Source organism: Plectropomus leopardus, chromosome 23 (genome assembly GCF_026936395.1).
Source record: "Plectropomus leopardus strain MGB_pleo_1.0 chromosome 23, ASM2693639v1, whole genome shotgun sequence".
Lineage (NCBI taxonomy): Eukaryota > Metazoa > Chordata > Actinopteri > Perciformes > Serranidae > Plectropomus > Plectropomus leopardus.
The window spans coordinates 5,511,651-5,538,330 of record NC_142198.1 but is presented as its reverse complement, the minus strand read 5'-3'; the positions used below and the strand labels follow the sequence as shown (position 1 = coordinate 5,538,330).

Sequence of the window (26,680 nt, the reverse complement as noted above, 5' to 3'; positions counted from 1 at the left end):
CGCTGCTGCGAAAACCCAAAGTGAACACACATCTCCACTCCCCTTGCTGCTGTCACCTGCATCTACCACTAACAGCTGGGTTACAACTGGAACATCTGCTTGTGTATTAGCAGTGTAGAGTAGGTCAGGATGAGCACGGTTTATTCTGAAATATATGTTCAAAGGAGGCTTACATTGGTTGGTACATTTTTTCTCCAGTTATTTAATTTTAAGCCATCTCTTTGCTACTGATGCTTCTACCAATTTCTAAAGTCATTTTAATTTAAGTATTTTATTTTAGATATTAACTCCACTATTGATGCTCCCACTTTGTTAAAAGTTATTTATTTTTAAGTCACTTTTTAAATTCTGCATCTAAACTCTGGAACTGATACTTCGACTACTTTTTTTTTTAAGTCACTTGATTTTAAGTCATTTTTAAAATTTTGAATCTAAATTCTGCTACTGATGTTTCTACATTTTTTCAAGTCATTTGGCTTTAAAATATTTTTTATTATGCATTTAAACTCTGCTAGTGAAGCTTGTATTTTTTTTTTAGGTCATTAAATTTTAGGGTTTTTTTTAAATTTGGATCTAAACTCTGCTACTAATGCTTTGGCTACTTTTTAAAATTAATTACATTTTAAACGTTTTTTTTTTTAATTTTGGATCTAAACTTTTGTACTGATGATTCTACTATTTAAAATTTGATTTTAAGTCATATTTGTTTAACTAAACTCTGCTACTGATGTTTCTCCTACATTTTTGAAGTAATTTGATTTTAAAATATTTTGTAATATTTTGATCTTAACTCTGCTACTGATGCTTCATCCCCTTTTAAATGTCTTCGTAAAATTTTATTTATCTATTATCTAAGTCTATTTCATGACTTTTAAGGTGTAATTATCAAAAAACTGGATTTTGGATGTTTTAAGACTTTTAAAAGACCTGCAGACACTTTTCATGCATGCTCCTACAACTAATGCCCCAATGTGTGATATTTCCCATATAGATGTTTTTTTTCCCCATTCTTTGGCCTTATTTCATTGTTCTCCCCCTCTCGAGCTCCACTGAGTCAGCAACACTGTTTATATACCTGCACTTCAACCCTCTCCATCTCCTTCCTTTTCTCCCTGTCTTGTTCTATGTTGTTGTGATCCACTGAGTCAGCACGCAGCTACAAGAACAAGCTCACTGTTCTGCCCTTTGTTTGGCCTTAAGTCTACCGAGACGGGACCAGCAGCCACCTCTGACCACGCTGCATCCCCGCTCCACCAGATAACAATAACCTCCAGTCGGTCAGGACTCTGGCGGTGATCCACACCCAGGACAACACTGCGTTCCAGAAAAGTTGTCTTCATTACTTTTGCTTTAGTAAACAGGGAAATACAAGACCAGATCTTAGCTGCTTTTGTATGAGAGGATCAATGAAAAGTTTTTAAAATGTAACCCTTTGTAACCTGTGCAAAAACTGGCTTGATTTCTTTCAAAAACACGGGAAGAGGGCAATGAGCAAGGAAAGAAGAAATGACCAAAAAATTAGGCTGTACCCGACTGAGTTTTAAAGCTAGAGTGATATCTGTATGAAAATGGGATCTATGGGTATCCGTGAGTATCCCCTTTACAGACACGCCCACTTTATGCTTGCCCCATGGATTTTTAGGCAGTCATTTGATTTCGATTGAATAATTAAATGTATAATAATTAAAAATGTAGTTTTTCCCTACTTTTTATCTTTTCCCCTACACATTTTCTCCAGCTTTTTTCTTTTATTCCCTAGACAATACAATAATTTTCTAAATCTATCAATTCCCTTTGATTTGTAGAACATTTCTCATTGCCTCCACATTTTTGGAAAAAACTGAAACTGTGCCATCCTCAGTAGTATATTAACGATGTATATACATATATATATATATATATATATATATATATATACATATATAGATAGATAGATAGATAGATAGATAGATATAGATATATATTTATATTTATATAAAATGAATAAAGAACATCAAAATCTAAAATCCTAGGAACAAAAACAAGGCATCTGAAAGCAGCAAGAAAAGTGATGTCTCTCCAGGTTTTAAAGGGTTAAGTGATCTGATGTCTGACTTCTCTGTTACATGGAGGAATAATAATAGTGTGAATTTGATTAGAGTGGAGTAGATAAGAAGTCAAAAGTGTTTTTGATGTATTCCTGTAATATCAACAAGGGTATATATGTATCTAAACAGCCTTGGGTCAAGGTATACCTAACATCATTTATTAAAAAAGGTCCACCTTTTCCAAAACTGGTCAATTACGACTGCGTAGCTCCCTGGCACCTCCAATCATTAAGTGATATTTGCATCCATGTTGGGCGCCTGGAGGAGTCAATATGATAGCTTAATGCAGTTTCAAACAGGGTTTGGAGCCAAGTCATTGTGGTGTATCACTGTAGTCAGGTAATAAGGCGGGCTGGCAGAGGTAGCAGCGTTAGGGATTGAGGGGGAAGGAAAAAAAAAAAAGCTGGATCAGTGCTGCATCGAGTCGGCCAGTGCGGCCCCCTGGGAAATCAAGTCTGTGCTCCCCAACACTCAGCACGCCATTGAGATGTGGTGGCGGCGGGGTGGGTGTAAAATGTGGAGTGTGTGGAAAAGGGGAAATGCTGTAGCCAAAATCCACTGGATTAACTACCCGACACAGGAGCCGTGCAGCCGGAGACGCGGTGACGAGGTGCGCACAGCAGAGGTAAAATCACAACCGATGCAAGATTGATGAGGGGAAAGCCAATGAGGGCGGGGTGTTGCTGAGATTAGCCACACTGGCAATAACATTAGAGGAGAGAGATACCTCCCTCATGCAGGTTTTATGGGGCAATAGAGAGGATATACAGAGGACAGGGGCTTAGATTGTAAAGACTGCCCCGAGCTGGGAGAATCTGTGCAGGGTTACTGGTGTAAATCAGGGAATAACAGCCACGGGAAAAAAAAGCACCAAATTACTGCACTAGTGTGTCTTTACCAAAAACTCAGTGCAGTTGGCAGTCTTTTGTGTAATCAGGCCATGAATTTATGAGATTAAATAAAAGTAGAAAAAGGCTTGAGTGGCTATTTAAAGCAGAGAATCACAGCGGTGTGTGTAAATGTCCTTTTGTACTGTGTTTAAATCCCTTTTTACCTTCCTGAGTAAAAATTCACACATATCAGTGTGTGAGACATTTAGCAATCAAACACTTGATGCTTTTATCTCCGTCTCTAAATGACAGATTCATTAAATTTAACAAAAAAAAACAAAAAAAAAAAACGGACAACTTCTGACTTGTTTTTCTCATAATTATCTGTCATCTTCTCAAACAGAGCTATCCTTGATGAGAAATAGTCGAGAAGTTGGCAGCCTCAGTGAGAAATTGTCTCTAATGGCGAGGACACTTGATTACCCACTGGATGTTAACAAAAACACTCGAAATCAATGTTATTTGATTTCCCCTGTTGATTCACAAAAGAGATAAATACTTTTTAGCATGGATGTCATTAGTAGTTATCGGAATGTAGCTAAAAAAAAAAAAAAAGGATTAAAAAGTAGTCCACTCAAGACTCCTGTTCCATCCAAAACCCAAAATAATAACTCCCTCACATCCTCTTCTTTTGTTGCATTTTTAAATATTGAAGAAATGTATTCATATTAGACCTGCATATTTACTTATAAAAACTAAACATATCCAATCAGTATAGCACAACGCTGAAATAACTCCTAAAAGCTGAAACACCTGCCTTTTCCCCCAATTTATTTTGGAAGAAATCAAACCAATTTGCTAAAAATTCTCTTTAACGGATTATTATTATTATTATACCGTACTTTAATTCTAACACTGAATTTAAAATCAAACAGAGCAGTGCAGTGTTGTATTTTTGCTTTTTTACTTTTTTCCTGTGCGTGTCCTTTATTGTGATTTTAAGTGTAAAGCACTTTTTAATGTTGGCTCTGATAAGTGCTATCAAAATAAACTTTATTACTATTAACATTATTAACCACTGAAACCTGGATCGACATCAATTTTCTTGCGCTGCATTTAGTATTTCAACCGATTTCTTTCAAAAACATGGGAAAAAAGGGAACTAGCATCTTGGCAAGAAATGTTCCACTAATTGCAAGAAAACAGCTGATTTAGAAAAAAAAATTTTTTTTAAAAAGATAGGGAAAAAACCCAGAGGACTATAATTCTAATTATGAATTTAGATTTATTTTACAGGATAATTTTAATTTTCTACCAGGTTTTGGTTCTGTTTTTTTTTTTTTTTTTGCTAACTTTCAGGTACTTTTTTTTTTTTTTTTACAAAGTTCTTGCTAATTTCTAGGTAATTTCCCCTAAATACAAGCCAATTTGCTTTGGTTTTAAATAGTTAGTATGATATGATTCCTGTCCTACCCACTTACATTGACTTTTTTTTCTCTGTCCTGTCCCAAAAGTGGAAAAAAAAAATCCAGCTGGAATCTCCCAAGAATCCTGGAAAAAATGTCACTACTGTATGTCAGGGTTTGTATGAGATGGATATCATTTTCTCCGACTCACCATCGCAGCCTCGTTCCACCTGACCCACCCTGTGGAGGGCATCTGCGATCAGGTCGGGGAGTCTCCCGTTCAGGTCCACAGAGGCCAGGCAGCCCTGGTACCCGTCCCGGGATGCGATCAGCTTGGGCAGATTGCTGTACATGTTCTTTGTCACGCCACCGATGTACAGCTCCCCTGCGAAAACACACACACAGAAACCACTTATGAGAAAGGCTTGATATTTTCCAATAATAATTCTTAACTGTGATAATATAACAAATTAAACACATTTAGACAATAACCACTTTCATTTAAGAATCAACTGAGATATTAATATACATTTCTGTGTTAGCGAGGCGAAGATGAAACAACTCATAGTAAGATAATGATCCAACATCAAAGGAAACAAAAATTTAAATGTCAGTGTAAGAAAGCAGAAATATTAATGTAGTCCACCTTCCATCTCTGTAAAGTATAATTCACCCTTTTGTTGTTGCTTGCTGATGCTAGTAGGTAACAATATTGTAAATTTACACGGCTCATAAATATTCCACTGTAAATAGGCCATTGCTTGACAAGCAACAAACTGTAACAGCAATATCACTCAATGCCGCATCATCTTGACACATCAGTAAAACACAAATACACACATCGAAAAGATGAACAAATCATACACTTGATTGCAGATGCAGCCCTGACACCTTATACAAAGGGCAGATGTTGTCGGCACTGGAAACTTTACTTTTAGAAACTTTAGAAAAAGGATGTTGAAGGAGCAAAACTTTACTAAAATAAAGGGAAAAATTGCAACCCTGGAAATGTATTAAAGTTAAATTAATTAAGATAAAAAGAACACAAACTAATTAAAGCCTCACAGCAAGCTGCCACCCCCTCTTTCCTTCCTACTGCAGTGAACAGCACTATCTCAGCTGCACCTAACGGGGACCTACCACCTCCGCAGAAGGGGTGAGCTACACAGAGCAAGCATCAAAATCAAACAAAATAATTGACAAAATATTACAGTAAGACTTCTCAGTTACTAATGGCATCGCTGTTTATGTATGAACACACAAACTCCCCCAAAACAGCACTCCAAATGTTAACTAATGTCATTTCCTGCAGGACTATCTTACTCACCTTCCTAAATCTTACCAGGGCCCAGCCCCTCCCTGCTGAGGGGACACAAGGGGCACACCTGTTTGCACTCTCCCTGTCTGAGCTGCTGGTGCCCCAACATGCAAAGTATTTTCACAGTGGGAAAAAGTCAAATCATGAACTTTGACACAGTGCTTGCCATTCAAAACTCTCATACCATACGGTTGTAATAATGCCACATAGCAAGAAAACATGTTCTCTATTTACATCCTACTGCAAAATTGAGAACATGAGTAAATTGTCCTGATTTCTTTCAAAAGCATGGGGAGAAGGCAATGAGCTGTTTAACAAGGAATGACCAAAAAAAGCAAGCAATTATTTAAAAATAAAATGACCAGAATATAAGAAAAAACAAAGAAAAAAAACTCCAGAAAATGCTAAAAAAAAAAGAGAGAAACATTTAATTTAAAAAATGTTATTTCCTGCAACATATTCTTAAACATATAATTAGAAGATATATATTTTCTGAACATCTTCCCTCGATTTTTTTTTTTTTGATAATATCTTATTACCACCCCACAGCTAATTTACAGCTCATTTTCTTCGATACAGAAAAGGGAAGCATGCCGATCAACAAGGGGACAAGGCTGAGCTCACACTGACAGAACATCTCTATGTGTCTTACTGATACTTCGCACAGCACACAACACTGTCTGATTAATGTAATGTAATTCTCAATGTAAAATCTCTCCTTAGTGCTGCTGATTTAAAGGGACAGTTTGGATTTTGTGAAGTGGTCTGTATGAGGTACTTATCCATAGTCAATGTGTTACATACATTAGATTTTAGTCAGCACGGCACCAGTTTGGAGAAGCAGGCTGGAGGTTTAAGTTTTAAGGTTTAAATACTTGGAAAAGTATTAGAAAAGTGATGTCAATTCAGGTTTCTAAGGGTTAAACACCAAAGTCACACATTAACACAAACAAATTTAGTGTTTTCGAAGCAGCAGTAAACCAGCAGCTCCTGTGTTAGGTGATGATAAATCACTGTTTTTCTCAATGGAGTCTGGCTGATAAGAAAGGTATAAAACTGCTTAATTTTCCTTTTGGAAATGAATTTCTGACATTAAAGTAAAACAATGAAAATATTCTAAAAATAGCGAAAACGTAAACTTTTATTGATTTTTTAGTTGGGACTTTTTTTATGCGGATGAGATATATTTTGATGCTGGCCCCCCATTCACAGCAGTACACAGCTTAGCCTCCATATTGGACCACAGCCTGTTCCTCCAAACTGGGGGCATGCCAACTGAAATCTACTGTATGTAACCTGCTAACTATGGATAAGTAGCCCATACTGCACTACTTCAAAAATATCTGTACTATCCCTTTAACAACAGCAGCACTAAGCCTTTAAATTCTAAACCAGCAAGTCCATGACCCATTTTCAGTATATAGGGTTCTGTGAATCACTGTAGTATGCTGCTGATCCACTGTGAAAGGTGTGTGTGTGAGTGTGCAGGTAGCAGACAGTAAACATTACAGTCACCAGGAGACGGAGAAATGACATTTTAAAGTCAAGCGATGTGAATGTTTGGAGGTACACTCCTGAGAGACGTCCCCTGACAAAACGCTTCCCATTGCAGAGGCGCTAACAACATGTTTTGATGATGGCATGATTTAAAGACACTTGACAGGAATAGATTACACAACATCAAGAGGGAAGCATTGGAAACGACATGCGATGCTTTACATTTGATGCTCGGGAAGATTTACTGCCTGAGCCTGTCCATATAGTCTGCTGGGAGTAGATCAGAAAATACACGGCAGCACTTTGTCGTGAAGGAAGCAGAGTTTGTGAATCCTCAACGAGATGATAAAGCTCTGGGATATTTCAGCGCTCAAGCACAATTAAGGTCTCTTTATATTATAACATAAAAGGAAATATCCATCCACTCTTAAGCCAAATTATTCTCTCTCTATCTCTCCTTTTCTTTTTTCTTCTGTTCTGAGTTGTGGAGAAAATGCCAAGTGAAATTATGAAAAGCACAAAGAGGCCTTTGATGTAGGTGCATATGAATAAACACGGTTTGAAATGCTTTAGGCATTTCTCATCATCAAAATTCCTACTTTATCTTTAAGTAGCATAAAATGAGCATCCAGCAAAACCTTTTCACACATCGGGGAGATCCTGCTACAAAGATTGGGCCATTGGAAAAAAAAAAAAAAAAACATTTTCACAGCTGAAAACCAGAACTTTCAACTTTAGCACTCTCAGAAGCAATGAGCCACGAGGTCAATTATATGTGGACTTTGTGTAATGGAATGAGTCAATGATGTTTGCCAACTTCTCTCTAGAATTAATGAGCACTTGACACTTCATATTTCCCAGCTGGGGCTCCCGGGCATTACAATCAATACGACGAATTCATTAGCTGTCCGGCTGACTGATGTCCTGAAATCGCGGCTGTAAAGAACCATTTAGCAAATATGAAATTATCGGTATGGAGTTAATCTCCAAAGAACAAACTGCGCGTTTCCAGCAGGAGTCAACAGCGCGTTTGAGATTCTACTGGCTGACTGCGTAACTGGGCTAGATGAGACAAGAATGAAGGCTGTGCCAGATGTACTGTAAAAATTAGTCATGTAAGTTTTGTTTTTCTTTCAGTGGAGGAAAGACTACAGGAGATGAATAAATATGCAGCATGCATACACACACCCACTCAGGCTCTCATTGTGCTCAGTTTGGAGTTGAATACTTTCATTTGAATTACAGATTTCTTTGGGTAAAGTTTTGACTTTCTTGTTCATTTGGGCCACGAATAGTTTGTTCCGCAGCATACATTTACAGCTTATGCACCTTGTTTTTAAATGCGACACGGCTGCAGTGTCGCAAGGGATATTTACTGCAGAGATTCCAGCTCCTAAAATCTAAAACTTGTAAGCACCCAAGTTAGCATTTGAGAAATGCACAAAGCCATAGTAGAACATTATCCAAGCAGTGCTACATGCATGATTTACTACAGCTAAGTGACCCAACACAAACCTTTTCTGCATTACATATTTTCTATTTCTAGTGTTAAGCAATTTTATTTCAAAAAGTTAAAACTAGAATTAATGCAACATTGTCATATGCTGCCGCAAATCAATAAAGCTCTAAAGTTTACATCCACGTCTGTCCAGATTCATATGTAGCCATGACCGCTGACAAGGATTTAAGTATGAAAGAAGCTAAAATTTCTAAACCATGGATGATTCAATCACAATCTTCAACCCAGCAGTGCATTAGATCTACAATCAGCTCAGTTTCAAAGTGGACACCAAACATTAGTGTCACTTGTTCAGTTTGTGATCAATGTCTCCCCTTCTGTCCCTTAGTTATAGCATTGAATAATGACCAGCAATGTGTTTTTACATAACATTATGATGTCAGTGTGAAGTTGACCTTTGATATTTTGGATATAACATATCATGATGTCATTATTTTCTCTTATCAGACATATATGTGAAATTTTGTCCTACTTAGCTTCTTCAATGTTGTTTTTCCACTTAGATATCTAATAAATCATCCCAAAAAAGTGTTACTGTGACATGCTAATTTATCTTTTATTTACATCTGTTAGTAGCTATGTACTCTGGGTTATCACACAAGGGTAGGTTTAGTTTGCAAGGAGAGAATATTTTGAAACAGTGCTGTAATAATGCTTGTGACTTGTTATTTTGTGGATCTCACCGATATGGATGAGACTAATATTTGAATGGCTTACAAGAAGTGTTTTCAGCATTTATACAACTTGATCTATGTTTCTTGGCTCACTGTGTTTGGAGCTGTTCGAGTGTGGGCAGGTTAGAACGATGAGTAACCATTTTCCTCCCAGACAGAAACTGTGTCCTGGTCTGGCTCTGCTGTCCCAGCAGTGATGAATGCCTGCGCTGCCGAAGAGCTCAGAGCGATCGACAAGACGGGACCAATTACAGCCTCCCAGACACCGCCAGAGACCACCACCTCCACATCTCCATGGTTACCATAATGACCTCTCAGGGGCCAGTGGGAGGAAGTTGGGATGCTATGATATGGGGCCCTGGAGAGCCCCTGACAGCGCGATCTGGAAGAGCATATTGGCTTAACATTTGCACTGGACAATCAGGGCTTTTTTTTTTAAGGGTTTAAAGTGAAATATACTATTTCTCTGTGATGATGGTTCTATTTGTCTTCTACGGTGTGAAACCCTCATACATCCAGTTGTGCTGATCCACAAATTTGATCTGTGAGTCATGTGGGAGATGGGTGGATGACCTTAAGACCCACGGCGGACCCTCACAACTTGTTCTTTCATTTCTAGCAAACAAGACTGGAAATATTAGTCATTTCCTTGATACCACAGAAGTTTGCTTTCTCCGAGGCGCAATGTGAACAGCCCTCGGCTGGGTTATATATATATATTATTTGGTCAGGAAAAACCACCAGACAAGAGAAAACCTCACAGCTCCAATTTCACTGTTTTCATTATATTTGAGTTATCTGCAATGGGAATGAATTTCATGGGTGTAAGACCCATGACTCCCATCTCTACATCCAAAAATAGAGTTTAAAGTGCTTCGACTTCAGTGGAAAAATTGAGTTTTTGATTTTTTTTTACTGTGAAAAAGTTTACTTTTTTGGAGATATAATGTTTGAATCTAATAGCAGTGTTAGCCTATTAATTTTACTCGGTCAGTACACCTTGTCAACCCAAGACCGGACCTGTATTTTATCCTCGCCTATAATTGGCTCCCAAGTGAAGTGATGGTATTGCAGTGTTCTCCATATCTAGCCATACTGTGATATACATTATTTATATCCATCATTAAGGGAAGTTTGATCATTAGAATTGCCTGAGAATGTGCAACGACCGGTCTCATCTCCAAACAATAATCAGCTCCCTCTTACCAATTCCCTGGCGAACAAAAAGCCGACCATTAACTTTCATTAAATGCTCTATTAACAAACCCTGCCTCCCTCTCCAGTCCTCACTCTCTGCGATGCTCGTGTTGCTCCGCTTTCACGCTGGCTCTAATTGACAAAGATTGAATGATTGCTGATGAGAAACGCAACAAACGCATGCAAAACGCGCACACATATGCCGTGGGCTGTGAAAATAAATGTCTGGCGGTGTGTGTTATAAGCAGGGGCTGGGGCAATGGCAGCCAGCGGGAGGATGCATGGGGGATTGTGTGATTGCTAATTACAGAGGAGCTCCGATTTCTGCAACGGCGCCACATCAAGACGACTGGCAGAGAGAATAAGTGTTGACGCTGCTTGCGCGTTAATTGCTGATGCTAAATCATAAGTTGTATAATTACGTTGTGTTTTGGATATCTGAAACCAAATGCTATAGCAAGAGATGTTTTGATATGGAGAAAAAAAAAGACTGAAGGCAACTAAACCTGTAATTATTTGATACTGTAGTGGCATGTTTTCACTAACAGGTGCATGCTCTCTCTCTCTCTCTCTCACTTCCATTGTAACCGCAGGTGGTGTGATACATTTTCAAAGGCTCTCTCTCAATGCTAAGTGAGGGAGACACATCTGTAAACAGAGTAATTGGAAACAACGACTGAAAATGCAATATTTAACAAGTACAATGAAGTAGAATTGACTGTGTCTGCATATATTTTGCATGCCGTCACCACAATCAAGGCTCTTTTGTGTCACAAATTAAGCACTGACTCATCAATATTCGAGTCCTTGTTTGCTTGCGATGAAGGATATTTCGGTGAGGGGAAATTAACCTGTCTGGCACAACTATTACTTAAGCATGAACTGAACCTCTAATGTTTGTGCGCGTCGTGTGCTAATTAGTGTTTTCCACTGCAGCATGTTGTATGGAAATCATTATGTGCAAATAGACATTTTAACTTAGGCAAGCTGAGCTAGAGAGAACACGATGGTGAGAAAGAAATTGAGTAACACAACAGATTAGCTCATTATTGCGTCAGCAATAAACAGTCTAGTCTGCCTTTCTTTAGCACTTTGAAACCTGGATCTACGTCAGTTTTCTTGTGGTGCATTAAGACCCCTTTACAAGTATTAGAATCTGTGAACCCTGTGCAAATTGGTTTGATTTCTTTCAAGAACTTAGGAAAAAAACAGAGAGCGACTTGGTAAGAAATGTCCCATAAATGGCAATTATTATGCAGGAAATAATTTTTATGGGTGGCACAGTGGCGTCTTGGTTAGCACTGTTGCCTCACAGCAAGATCCCGGGTTGAAATGGGATTCGGTCTGTGGGCGGGGGCTCCTCTGTGCGTAGTTTACATGTTCTCCCTGTCTGCATGGGTTCTCTCCGGGGTCTCCGGCTTCCTCCCACAGTCCAAAGACATGCAGCTCAGGTTGATTGGTGACTCTAAATTGCCCTTAGGTGTGACTGTGAGCATGAAAGGTTGTCTGTCTATATGTGTCGGCCCTGCGATAGTCTGGTGACGTGTCCAGGGTGTACCCCGCCTTACACCCAATGGCAGCTGGGATTCGCTCCAGCCCCCCTTCGACACTTGCGAGGACAAGTGGTTAAGGAATGGAATAAAAGGAATTTTAAAAAGCTTAAAAAAATGTACAGAGAACTATATTTATAATGATCATAATTATATATTTACATTTATTTATTTATTAATTTGCCCGTTGTTGCTGCTGTTGTCGGTGGTTGTGTTGTGTTATGGGTTTTTTTCTTTGGGTTTTTTCTTTGAAACTGTAGTAAAGATGTAATGACGCTGATAAGTTGTAAAGATGACTATCAACACATCATTTTCACTGTCTATTTTTGCTACGAACCGCGTGAGTCATGTGGGAAAAAAGGTGAGACTCAGAATATTTAGATGAGCTGCACCTGAGCTGCTCAAGCGAGAGGTGTGGCCGCTCTACCTGTTCACATGGTCAATGAAATAAAAAATGCAAGCGACACCTTGATGTGCATGTGCTGCTCATGCAGGTGGTGAAGCAGGACTGAAAAGGCAGAGTAGGGCGGGTCATGCCAAAAAACTAGAATTACCAACTTGCGAATGTATGACTTGGCTAAGTTGCACTTACAGTTTATATCCATGTCTGTGAAAACATGGATACGTCACACACATTTACCCCCCGACAGCACAGAAGATCAGTGTCACCAACTCAGTATCAGACCCAATGTCTCCCTTTCTGTTCCTAAAAAAAACATGTTTTTGCAGAACATTATAATGTCACAGTGAAGTTGTCCTTTGACCTTTTGGATATAAAATGTCACCAGTTCATCGTTGTATCCTTTAGGTTTAGATTTGTGTGAAATCTTGTCATGTATAGCGTATGAATTCTTGAGTTATGGCAAAAACCTTTTGTGTGAGGTCACAGTCAACTTGACCTTTGATATCTGACCACCATATTTAATCAGTTCATTTTTTAGTCCAGGTGGAAGTTTGTGCCAAATTAGAGGAAACTTCTTCAAGACCTTTTTGAGGTAATGAGTTCAGGTCACGGTGACCTTGACCTTTGAACAGACAATTTTGATCAGTTCAGTCTAAGTGGAGGTTTGTGACAAATGTAAAGAAATAATCTAAAGGTATTTTTGAGATATCATGTTCAGAAGGATGAGCAAACAAGTCACAATGACCTTGACTGCTGATCTATTACCACCTTAATCTGACCAGTTCATCACTGAACTCAAGCAGACATTTGTGCCAAATTTGAAGAAATCCCCAAAAGGCATACTTGAGATATAACATTTACGAGAATGGGATGGACAGATGGGCAGTCAAACGGAGAATCTGAAAACATAATGTCTGGGAGCTCGGCTATCACTGCCGCAGAGGCATAAAAAGTCTGCTTCCTGTGTTGGTGCTTAAAGACAAAAGGTGAATACAGGTGTCCGAGCACAGTCAGTCCGAGGGAAAAAAGTGTTTTTTGAATATTAAAGCATGTAAATGACTTCTGGTAGAAACCGTAAATACAAGTATGAACCTGAAAATGAGCAAGAAAATATCAGCTGCTTTCATAAGCAGTAATTATGCATTTTTTTACAACAACAACGGAGCGCTGAACATTTACAGTCTGATTCACAAAAGGTTAATATCATAACCAGAAGTCACATAACACATGAGCAATGTTTGCTTTTATGAGATGTATTGCAAATATATTAGTCACATTGTAATCAAGAGCAGCATCATTATTTGATTTGTTCGTCTGCATCAATTCATGTCTAAGCTGCAGCACATGCAGTTAATAAACCCCTTGGCGGCATGCTTTACAGCATCTCTACAGTCTCTTAGCTGCTCCATAATCATTTACTGCATATTTTCGCCTGTTGTAATAAAATCATATAAGCTGCGACCGCAGAGATGCACTTTATATCCACATAAGTGGAAAGAAAACTACCTGAATTCATCATTTCTGAGACAAAAACTGAATAAAACATGCAACAGTTTGCCACCATGACAACATTTCATTGACCCAAACACAATCAGCCGGTGTGCGGGTCCTTGAGAGGCCTCTGAATATGTGCCAGCACTCGCCGGTGACACTTTCTGAAAGATTGTATAGTGACACAGACAGGCATCATTACACACTTTCATGCTTCCCTTCTCCCTCTATGAAATGTCACTCCGAATTGAGTGTCCTTTCGCTTTGCCTCGGCTGCGCTCTCTCCTTTTCCGCCGCACTTGAGTTTTTCTCACTTTGCTCGGTCACTATCTTTTACTCTCTATTTTCCTCCAAATTTGTGTTCATCTCCCTGGCCTTTCACTTTCCAGCCCCACTCTTGGCTCTCACAAGATCCTCACCTTTTCTTTATTCATCTCCTCTTCCTCTGACCCTTTCTCTGGGCTGGTCTGTTCTTAAACTGGCACAAGTTGAATGTGCACATACTCAGTGGTGGAAGAGGTATTCAAATCCTTTACTGAAGTAAAAGTACCAATATCACCCTGTGAAAATACTCTGTTACAAGTAAAAGTCCTATATTGAAAATGGTACTCAAGTAAAAGTAAGTATGTCAGGAATCAGGAAAACATACTTCACAAAAAAAGAACAGGTGAAGAAAAAAAAACAAAAAAAAACAATAAAACAAATTTAAAAAAATGCATATATAAAAACTCTAATTCAAAATTATCAAAAAAAAGAAAAAAAAACATCCCTCAAACTCAAAATTTTAAACAAAACTGAAACACCCCCCAAAACTCAATATATAATATATATAGATATATCATATATATATATAATATTTATATAGTATTTATATAGTATATAATATTTTTTATATATAAAAAATATTTAAATATTAATCGAAATATCTGGCTTTTATGTGAATGGACTGAATGATTAATTGAACAGTTTTGTAATTTAAATTATTAAAAACATCATAAGAAACCCTACGTATGTTTTCTCCCTCAAAAATTTTAATTTGTAAAGTAAATAAAGTTGTCAGATACATGCAGTGAAGTACAAAATATATTTCCCTCTAAGATGTAATGTAGTGGAAGAGTATAGAGTAGCTTGAAAATAAAATACTCAAGTAAAACAAATACCTCAAATTCATATTTAAGTACAATACCTGAGTAAATGCACTTAGTTATATTCCACAACTGCACATACTGCACTTTCAGCCTTCCTCTAAAGCTAGTTATCTATGTTCAGTGATCTAACAAACCCCATTATTTTGATATTTCTGTTTTAAGTGGACCTTCATGATGGCCTCCGCTATAGGACAAGACCAGGCTTTTCTCCTTCACCCTTTCTTTCTCAATGGTTCTGAGATGATGGAGTAGGGGACCTGTGTGTGTGTGTGTGTGTGTGTGTGTGTGTGTGTAAAATAAACAAATGCGCCCATGACAATACCCCATTCATCAGGGGGCATTATTACAAGTCGGGCCCCTGCCAGGTGAGAGCAGGCAATGAGGCCCCGAGGATTTATGACTGACGAGGGACAAAGCCAGCCCCGGTCTCTCGTAAATAAACTGAATGTGGTGAATTTATCTTCATTATTCATTTGTGTAATTGTGAGAATCAAATAACAGTACGTGGAGGGACAGCAGGGGATCTTTATAGCCTTACTGGAGGCAATATCTAACGATTTATTCTTAAAAAACTGTTAAATTTCTCTTTTTTTTTTAACCTGTTTCTTACAAACCATCGCCATATTTTGTGTCTGTCTGTCCTAACTGCAAAATCTTTATTCTTCTTTTACAAATGGCCCTCTTTTCCATGGCTGTTCACCTCACAGAGAAGAGGCCATCTTCATTTTACCTGGCAGTTATTCATCTTTTCTTGGTCTGGAAAGAGGGTATAAATATAATAATATAGGGTATAAATCACTACTGTATAAAAAAGAGAGGGGGGAGGGTTTAATTGCCATCCTTTCTCTGATGTTTTGTATGAATGGAGAAGAATTCCATATAATCTATGCATGTGTAACATTTTTATAATATTATATTGATCCAGAGAAGCCAAGTATCAATATCTAATTACATAAATTATCAATATTGCAAATAATTACAATTTTGATACTAAAATGATTTTTTTTCTTTCCAATAAAAGGTGCTGAGTATATTTTTCGGATAAGTTCCAGAGGGGTCTTTCAGCGTGATTGGTCAAACAAAGAGAACGTTATCCTCTGGGGACTTCATATGCTGATGAAATAAGGTAATACGTCACAATATATGTTATCCTAAGATAGATAGCAGTTAGCTGTTTGTAAATTTCAAAACAAGATTAAGTTAGCTGCTAACTGATCCAACAGCTAGTCTCATATGAAATGTGGTAAATGTAATAAGACTTGCCTATACTGGCACAAAGACTTCCTTATCATTTAAAAATAAAAAAAGAATGACTGTTCAGCTTAAATCATGTAGACGGCCATAGATTTGGTTAGCAATCTGAAAAGTGTCTGTGACACTAGCAAAAATCTTTTATTAATGAATGGGATGGAATGTAAGAGTGCTTAAGTTTAGACATGTTAGTTATCTTTGTATTAATAAATGATTTTTACTTGGAATCAGAGTGCCTGAGAAAACTTTTCAGACTACCAACCTGTTGAATTCTACATAATGTAAACTGGACAAGTGACTGTTTGACCCAAGACCTCTTTTGAATCTTTTGACCTCCTGTTTGACCTGTTGACATCTAGCGTCTTAACCCACTGCAGCAATTGCTATTGGGTGTCTTACATATAAGAAACTGACATATCCTATGACACTATGACTACAATCACTGAACGAATTGCACACTAATAAAGCCGCAACTATAGCTGTTTTTGTTCTTTTTTGTTTGGCAATTGACATTAAATAAAAATGAATTTATCATTAAAATGAAGGTTGTTGTTTAAATTGTTGAACAGTAAAGGGCCTTTTAATTTCAGTACTAATTTTAATTACCCTGCAAATTATTTCAGTTCTGTCCATTCAAAAATATTATAAGGAGTTATTTGACAGGTGTATTTATATTATGTATTTAATTTTACTTTATTTAACTGGAAAGGTCAATTGAGAATCAATTCTCATTTAAAATGATGACCTGGACAAGAGGCGGCAGCTGAAGGAAAGTCAATACAAAACATTAAAATATACATACAGCTGGTGCATTAAAAAACATTAGACACAATTACATCATACAATATATACAGTGTAAACCAAAAACATGTGCACACTGTTCCAGAGAGGGAAATTAAAAAACAATAAAATTAAGGTAATGGAATTTGAGTATGCAGGTAGGTTGTATAAGAGAGCAATGAGCATAAACTGTACACACATGCGTGTGTGTGCAGACAGCTACACTCTGTCAAAAAAAAACAAACAAATACTGTCTCTGTCTCTAGCCAGAAGCTGGCTTTGCGATAAAAGGGAGAGATGAAGCAGGAGAGAGGAGAAGGGAGGGAGGGAAAGTGGCCAGAGCTCGGAGTAATGCCAAAGTAAATTGTAATGTACGACAGGTCAGTAGGCGAAAAAAAGCTAAAACACACCGCTCTATTGCAGCACTCAAGCTACCTAGCCCATCATTTATTGAGAGAGAGCACTGACACTGAGCAGAAAAATAGAGGGGAGAGAAAAGGACATGGGAGGGAAATGAACAAAAAGGAAACAAAAAAAAAAAGAGTCTGGATGGCAAGGTGAGGCTTTATAGGACTCAGTGAACGACCTATATATTAAGGTGGATTTATTTCTACGACCTTACACTTCCCACACTGACTCGTGAACTCCATGTGACTATAATTAAGAGGTTGTTTGTAAGAACACTGAACCCTTGTGAACCTGAATGTTATTCATGATTAAATTTGAAGAGTAAAGCTGTTTACCCACAACAGACATCAAATCCCATGTTAAGTCAAATGTACTATGTGTGAGTTACATCTTCATTGTGTGAATTTAAACTTTATAAAAATCAATTTCAAAAAGGCCCAGAGCTACTGTTGAATTAAAACTTCTTTAACTCTCAATAAAATTATTGCCTCACAATTGTATGCTTCCACACACCAGTTAATTTGCAACTCACAGTTAAATCCATGTCTGTGAAAACATGGATGCTTCACATACACTTTCCCTCTCAGCAGCACAGAAGATCCCAAGATTAGTGTCACCATTTCAATATCTGACCAAATGTCTCCACTTCTGTTTCTGAGATATGATGTTGAGAAATGGCCAAAAAAAAGTGTTTTTGTGGTACGTTTTGATGTCACGGTGAAGTTTGACCCATTAGATATATATTGTCAGTACTTAATTATTATATCCTATCAGAAATGTCTTGACATTTTGTAATAATTAGCATATGAATTCTTCAGTAATGGCCAATACTATGCTTAGTCACAGTGACCTCAGTGGACATCTGTGCCAAATTTAAGGAAACTCCCTGAAGGGCTCCTTGAGAACTTCACAAGAATGAGACAGACGCAAGGTCACAGTTACCTTGACCTTTGACCACCGAACTCTGGTCAGATCATTGTTTAGTTTGGACATTCGTGTCAAATTTGAAGGCATTTCCCTGAAGTTTTCTTGAGATATCACATTCATGAGAATGAGACATATGTATGGTCACATTGAACTTGACCTTTGAAACACCAAAATTTAGTCTAAGTGAACATTTGTGCCAAATTTAAAGAGATTCCCTCAAGGTGTTCTTGAGATATTGCACTCACGAGAATGGAACTGATAGCTGGTTGGACAACCTAAAAACATACTGCCCCCAGCAATAGCTATCGCTGGCATGGAGGCATAAAAAAAATAATGATAAAGAGAAAAACAGGCAATTTAGAGTTGGCCCATAGGTATTGGTGAGAGAGTCTGTGCATTAGTCATGGAATGCATGACTGCAGTAGAGTAGAAAGTGTCTAGAACTCCACATGTGGCAAGGCAGCGTGATCAGGGAATACTTTATACTGACACGTTTTATCAAAAAAAAAAAAAAAAAAAACCTCAACATGTGATTTGAGAAGTTACAGGTCTGTAATTGGTTGGCGTCAAAAAGATAAGATGAAGACTTGGGAAAGACTTTGCCAAAAAGGATGAGTTTTCTTGGGTACATAAGAGACTGTCTCATGTCTGAATTTAGTCGAGGCTCTCGAGCTTGACTCGGGTTAACTTTAAGAGTACAGTCAGCTCTATCACATCTGATTCTGTGAGCTTTGTTTGTGTTCAGTATATTCAGTATTTTGAGACTCCAGTGGTTTTGACAAAAGTCTCTTTGACAAAGAGTTAGTAAGAGTTCCAGACCTTTTCCCTGGCTTGGGTTGGAGACATTTTGCCACAACATCATCCATAAGTCTGACTGACTGAACCCGATAACTAGGAATAGGTGTTGTTGATGGAAAACATTCAATGAGAAAGGTAAAAATGTTGATCATGGCAGCATCGCCAACCGTACTCATGTACTTCATGACAAATTAATGTTGCCATGTGGATGAATTCGACACCTCTCCCAAACTGCTTTCACACTTCCAAAGCTTCCGATGCAGAGATGCCATGCAAGAGCCTGAAGACAGAGACATTTATACTTTCTGACATGAGATGCAAATCCAGTTATGTTGCATGTGATTTGTTTAGTTATTATTATGCAAATGGATTTCAGGCGCTGCTTTGGCAGATCTTTATTGCATTCCACCCTCCCTCTCTGCCATTCACAATCCTACAGCAGGTGCAAACTGAAGCAGTGTCAAAGAGGAGATTGAATAAAATACACATGCTGTAAACATAGGTTCAGACACAAGCACTCAAACCGCCATTTTTCACTTCTCTTCCCAACCACATCTGATTGCAAGCCAAACCTCATTTCCACACCTGGTTCACTGTTCGCACTCACAATACTTGGAGGTAACAAGTCTCAAGAGTAATGGGGCAGACGTATCTCTCCCTCTGAATGGAGAAGGATTAATCTTAACAATTTATATTATCACAGTACCTATAAATTTTAAGTCTGGCAGTGTGTCCTTTCTGGTGCTACTTATCTGCCTGATTAGTTTTAATATGCTCAAGAAAAATCTTTGAACGAGTATAAGGAATGCCATTGTGTTAGCCAAACTGGAAGTATTTATCTAGAATATTAACAAAAAAAAAACTTTTTCTATGACTGAATCTGATTGCATTTTCTACCAAATTAGCTCTGGTTCTTAAACTGGTTCTGCTCAAGATTTCCAGAACTTTGGCTCTGTCTGATGAACCAGCCCGTGTTTCCACCAGTTTCTATCAGAACCATTGTAATCAAGATGTGTCATCAACGGAGGTCATTACAAAGTGCACAACAGAGGTCATAGCAAGATGGCTAATCACACTGATTACCAGTGAACTTTTGTACTGTTGTTTTTGATATTTGTTTTAATTAAAAACAAACATGGACCAACAATTAATAAAACCACTGCACTCTTTTTTAGCAGATGATGTCTTACTTGACATTGCTATTGTTGGCTTCTTCATCCTCTCTTTCCAACCTGCTGATTTTTTCCAGCTTAGAACTAACTTTTTGTGTCTGAACCAATTTATATATGGTCAAAATGCTCCAAATGGTTCAAAATCAGGTGCAGGAACAGAACAGAACCTGTTCTATGTTGGTGGAAAAGGGATAAACGTCACTCCCTGCTATTCCTTTACTACCAAATTAGCTCTGGTTCTTAGACTGGCTCCATTCATGATTCCTTAACCTTTGTGCTAGTGAACCAGCTCACATTTCCACCTGCACCTAACCTGCACACTTTTCTTCTGCTAGTACAGATGGCCACTGTTTTTACCTGAAAACTCAATCATGGACCAATTATTAATGAAACCGCTGCACACTTTGTTTTTCATTTGAAGTCTTCATTGTTGCCTTTTCCATCCTCTTTTTCCAATCTGTAGCATATCACATAGCAACTGATGTAATCACAGTTCACACTTCAGGTCAAGGAAAACCAGCTATTTTTGGGGGGTTCCAGATAAGAATCAACTTTTCAGGTTCGGAACAAAAAAAAAAAAAATTTTTGGTCGAAATGCTCTGAACGGTTCAAAATTAGGTGAGAACCTACTTTTTGGTTTCTAAAATAATTGATTATTGGTCGAGATCCTCTGAAGGGTCTAAAATTAGGTGCAGGAAGCATGTCTGAACCAAGGTGTACATGTGTTTGAGAGTGATGTGCTCAGATATCAATGAAATAAACCTGGCCCCTGCATACAACCTTTTAAAGCCTTTGTCTAAATAGACAAAACGAAGGTGAAAGTAGCTGTTAGAAACATATCTTGTAGAAAAAAAATGGCTGTCTTTGCAAAGCAGACGCATTCAAGGATGCGCTCATTGATTTCAACAGAGGTGTGATGGACCTAGCACCTATTGTCCAATAGTGAAGCTGGAGGCTGAAACACATCCATAATGACATTTGACAGCTTAATAAGATCTCAAGGCATTTTTACACCCAAAGCCCCTTGAGCTACCACTCTATAGTCTTCTAAAGACTACGGGGTCAAGAACATTTGTAAAGAAAGATATGTAATCAGCACGCAGCAGTTGCAGTATTTTGCCTCCGGATTTGAATTATTTTCTGTGCTGTTTCCATGGTGGCTGTAGAAGAAATGAATAGGATTTCAATTTTCACTGCTGGACAATGGATTTCATCCGTATGATCACATCTCTGCTTGTCCTTCACTTGATAGACCTGCGCTGGTGCTCCAGATACGCTGATTTTAAAGGCTTTTTACACTCACGTGGTGATATGTAGGAGGGTAATAATAAGAAGCAAAGTAGAGGGAGAAGAGAAATGTATTCTTCTTGCATAATGGAGCAGACCCTGGCATTATGGTAATGACATTTCCTCTCTACACACTACAATGGAAGGACAGGAAACCCCCGAGGATGTAACAATGCATGTACATCGTCACAGGATGAATAGATTATGTTTTATGTCCACCCATGACAAAGATTCACTTTGAATAAGTGAAAATGATAATGCACTGCTGACAGTACATTTAAGAGGACTGTGGTACTGATGTGCTGTTTAAGAGTAACAGAAGCAAACCAGTGCTGGCCATATAACAGCAGCTCAAGGACCATTGCTAGCAGATGACAAAAGGCAGTGAAAATATGTACATACTGTTGAGTTTGAACACACCTACAGATGCAGTGTCAGGGTTCTAAAACATGAAAGTCATGTTTCACGATTTTACGCATCAGCCTTTATACCCAAAACACAGCATGCTACTGTGTCTTTTAGCAAAACACTGAGGCCCTATAGCAGCTCCAGAGAGACTGTTACTGTTGCTTATCTTGATCCTCTTATAAAGAGGGTTTGAAATCGAAAGACGGATGAATGAATGGATGGATAAAAGGACAGACAGAAAGACAGATGGGTGGACAGATGAATGGATGACAGAGGATATAAGGAAAAAGCATTCTGGTTATTTCTGAGGGCCACCATTTAGTGTGTTTTTGAGTTTTTGGTTTGTGGTCAATTTGTTAACTAGCAAAGGCTAAAGTCGTGAATGGCCACTAACATGTTAACATATCATTTAACTAAAATGTCACCTATCAAAATGTGCCAATTCCTCAGGGACAAGGGTTCTGCTGTCCCTATGGATTTTAACATCTGAAGCCATTTGTCTCCAAACAATTCTTCTTAGCTAGTGAAGAGTAAAATTAAAATGTGGAAACCCTAACAAATCTCTATTTTTAGTGAGAAAATGGTTAAAGGACACTTACTATGTGAGTCTGGATTGTTGATGCATACAGTACACTCTTGTGAGCTGCCTTTGACCGAGGCACTTAACCCACAGCTGCTCTACTGAAGTTGTTTACTGGCAATAGACTTGGCAGGTACTCAGCAGGTTGATTATATGTACTTCTACAATGCTGTTACTGCAAAGACATTATGTTCCCTCAGAAAATATTTGCATAAATGTGCCTTAAATAAAAATTGGTGCTATCTTCTCTCTCTCTTGTACATGTACAACTCCCTTACCAAATATGGTTTATACTTGTGCTATTCCCTGACAGTGCTTGCCAGCAGATTAAATATCAACCTCACAATGACAACCCACTAATCAGCTCTGTCTTGAGTCACTCTTGCATATGTATGATGTTGCAAAGTAGTTGGTTTTAACACAGGAAGTGGTGGAATGATAGACCTAGCAGAAAATTATAGATGAAACAATCATGGATATCTGCTAAACAACAGAAAGAGTTGACATGCACAAAAATAAAACTACTATCGTTCTTTTTGATATGTAGAGATTCCTTTGATTTAGATGTTTATTTGTGCAATGGATCTTATTTTGTCTATTGATTTTATTTACTTTGCCAAATTGAATCTACCATACTAGTATTTGTTGTGAAGGCTCAACACGCTCTCATTTCTATCTCGTCTAATACCAATGCTTTGACACGCTTTAGCATATCTATGACGCACAGGTGGAACACGTGGTTAATATGGTGGAATGGCAGTGGTTAGGTACAGGTAACAAAACTACTAGGTTAGGTTTAGAAAATAGACCATGCTTTGGGTTAAAATAAATATGTTTTTTACCTAACATAAATACCTCATACGTAAATTATGTAACTTAAAAAATTAAAACAACATTGACCTTCAGTTCCAAAAAGATGTAGATATTAAAATTAAGTTCCACATGGACGTAGGTACTTATGTTACTGAACTTAACGTTAAAAAAATGTAGACTTTTGGTTTCACACTGATGTAGGTGCCCTTAATTATTTAACTTTACATTAAAACAACCCTGACTTTTTGTTTCACACTGACATAGGTACTAAAGTTGCCTATCTTTATGTCAAAACGTCGACTTTCGGTTTTCACACTGATGTAGGTACTTAAGTTATATAACTTTACATTAATTAAGTTTGACTTTTGGTTTCCGTAAATACCTAAGTTATGTAACTTTACATTAAAACAACAGTTTCACACTGACATAGGTACTTAAGTAGCTAAACTTACTTAAGTTATGGTCTTTCTTAACATTTCATAATAAAAACCCACTGATTTATGGTTTAACACAAACATAGGTTCTTTAAACAGCACTGTCTTTTAGTTTAACCCATACATAGGTACTTAAGTTACTTAATGTTACGTTTAAAACAACATTGACGTTTGGTTACACACAATTCATGAACTGCAGTCCCCTTGGTGACAGTTCCCTTTTGTTCAATCCATCCACCCTTTCTTGCTCTTTATACATCAGTTGCTCTCCACATAAAGTAATGATGCAGACAGGTTTACAGTGGGGTCAGTTGAAAGCCTGGTGGGTCTTACAAAGATGCCCAATGGTTTCTTTGGAGTCAATATCATATGCCAAGACAAAAAGCTGGTATTTGATCACCTGGGAATGAGAACAGGCTGGAAGGCTACATCAAACTTAAGCCATTATTCTTCAGTTTAATTCACAGATTTTAATCTCTTCACTATTGCGCTGAGACTCATGGCAGTCCCTGAAGAGCAAATGTTATTGTGTTAAATATGGATTATCTTTCTTTGTTGAAGTTGTAACATAAAAAAAAGCATTATGAGAATTACTAACACCACATGCTGTTTTGCTCACCAATTTCTAAACCCTATCACCTGCTCATTTCAAGATAATAACCAGAAATTTATACCTGCTGCAAATTATCCGAACAGGTCTAATGATCAAAACTTCTGACAAGGGTAGACCAATCAGAACAGTTTGAGGGATATGGATAGAAAAAGGGGTTATCGACCAACTTCCAGTAATAACACCATTAAATTTGAATGCCTGCCCTACTGTGCTGCCAGCCGTTCTTTTTATACAGCAATAAGCACTGATCATCTTCTGGTCTTTCACATTTGTGCGACTAAAAAACTTACTTCCAGGAGGCATTCAGCTTCATACTGACTGGTTTTCTCTGGGATGGCCTGTGATGTCTGTTCAGTAACCTACAGCTTTATCACTTTGAGAGTATATGGGATGAAATGAGCAACTAGTTTAGCCTGGTTTGTCAGACACTGATAGTAAACCAAAAAGAAGAAGAAAGAAATGCTTTGGTGCGATCAAACGGCTAATCTCAATGTTACCGCTGGCAAGAGCAGAGCTCGTTAAAAACTATGTACCTGTTTGTCTTTCTATCCTCCTTTCTCTGCCTTGCCAAACCTCTCCTCCATATTGTGTTTCAATTTGTTCTGCTTTAGCTGAAAAAAATAGAACATATTCAATGCCATCTCTTTACAATTCTGCGCAAGTCTGCCTCATTAGAAAGCATCTTCAAAAGGAAGGGACAGGCACCGTCTGAATATTGCACTCCAAATTATCCCTCCTCCCTGCATTCCTTCAACCTGACGAACTCTTCATTAGATTTATGCTACTGTTGTTGTTGTTACTCCTCATTTAGCATCACTGTATTTAATAATGACATTAATATCTTTGACATTGTCATGTTCTTTGCATACTAAAGCAGGGTATTTCCCGCAGGGCAGTGGTTGTTTGTGTTTCCTTCCTCTTCCACATGACCAACACTGTTTACTTCAACTTCAGCTTTACAAGGAAAAAGCCAGATGTAAACCGAATAGTAATACAACACCAGACGGCTGCTAAAAATATGCAGCGCACTGTTTTGTTTGGTTGACTAACTTTAATAATGTATTGCTCCAGTTTAAAGAATTTGCATATTATGTTTGTAGCCTTGGAGAGATCAATCACTGATTTCCATTATAAATAATTATGCACAAAAACTGAGACTTTAATTTGTAATGTCATTATATGACATGAATGACAATGACTAATACTGTGAATTCAAAGGTGCTAAGTCCATGCTGTGGTAGTGCCATAAACTGATAAAAGATGCAAGAGGATACGGTGACGAACACATATTCTCACTGGCTTTAGCCAGAGGACATTCGCTAATTAACATGAAGTGTCCTTGGTTATGTGTAGCACTAATGAATTAATGATCAATACATCATTGTTAAATTAATTGAGATACCTTGGCATGCTTAGCAGAAACAAATGGAGACAACTAGCCTCTGTCCACCCCAAGTGGCATTTATGGCGTGGTTGTCCTCCAATATGAAGACACATCATATAAACCCTATTGCTTCCTGTCACAAAAGGATGCTGCTAATTGTCCCTGCTATCGTCCCCAGAGGAGGCTGCTTGTCTTCTGGGTGATGGTCTTGTTTATTTTGGCTAATTATACTGAAGCCTCGAAACGAACATGGTAATTACTAATGTTAAAATGGTATGCCTAACACCTGGCAAGCATAAAACACATTTTAGCACTGATTAAAAAAAATAATAATAATAAAATAAAGACATCTGTGTTACACTGTGGTTAACAGTTCGCACCATAAATGTGGAATAATGAAACCAATGCCTCATCAGGGATGTGTGGCAAAATATCAAAAGGCACTACAGAAACAAGCAAAGCAGCCCTCACAATATGAAGCATCAAACAACAGGCTGCTTGATGCTTTCCTGCAGTGTTTGATGAAGGAAATCCCTTCCTCGCCTCTGAATTTATTCAGTGATAATTAACTACATTTTTACTGGAGCAAAGTAGCGCCTGGGGAGGGGTGTTGTTAACTGACAACAATTCATGCTGCATAGGATCCCCATTGGTGAACATCTTAGGAAATCACAAGACCCCAAAAATACAATAATTTTAAAAAGC

At 37.9% G+C, this 26,680-nt stretch overlaps 1 protein-coding gene across 3 annotated transcripts in view; it reads right to left on the bottom strand.

The window, feature by feature from the left end:
- nrxn2b (neurexin 2b) overlaps positions 1–26,680 on the bottom strand; it is an 883,386-nt gene that overhangs the window by 359,900 nt on the left and 496,806 nt on the right. For all 3 annotated transcript variants that reach the window (XM_088073122.1, XM_088073124.1, XM_088073123.1), the window contains one exon: positions 4,535–4,708. In XM_088073122.1, coding sequence (XP_087929248.1) covers positions 4,535–4,708 — 174 coding nt within the window. The remainder of the gene's footprint in view (positions 1–4,534; positions 4,709–26,680) is intronic.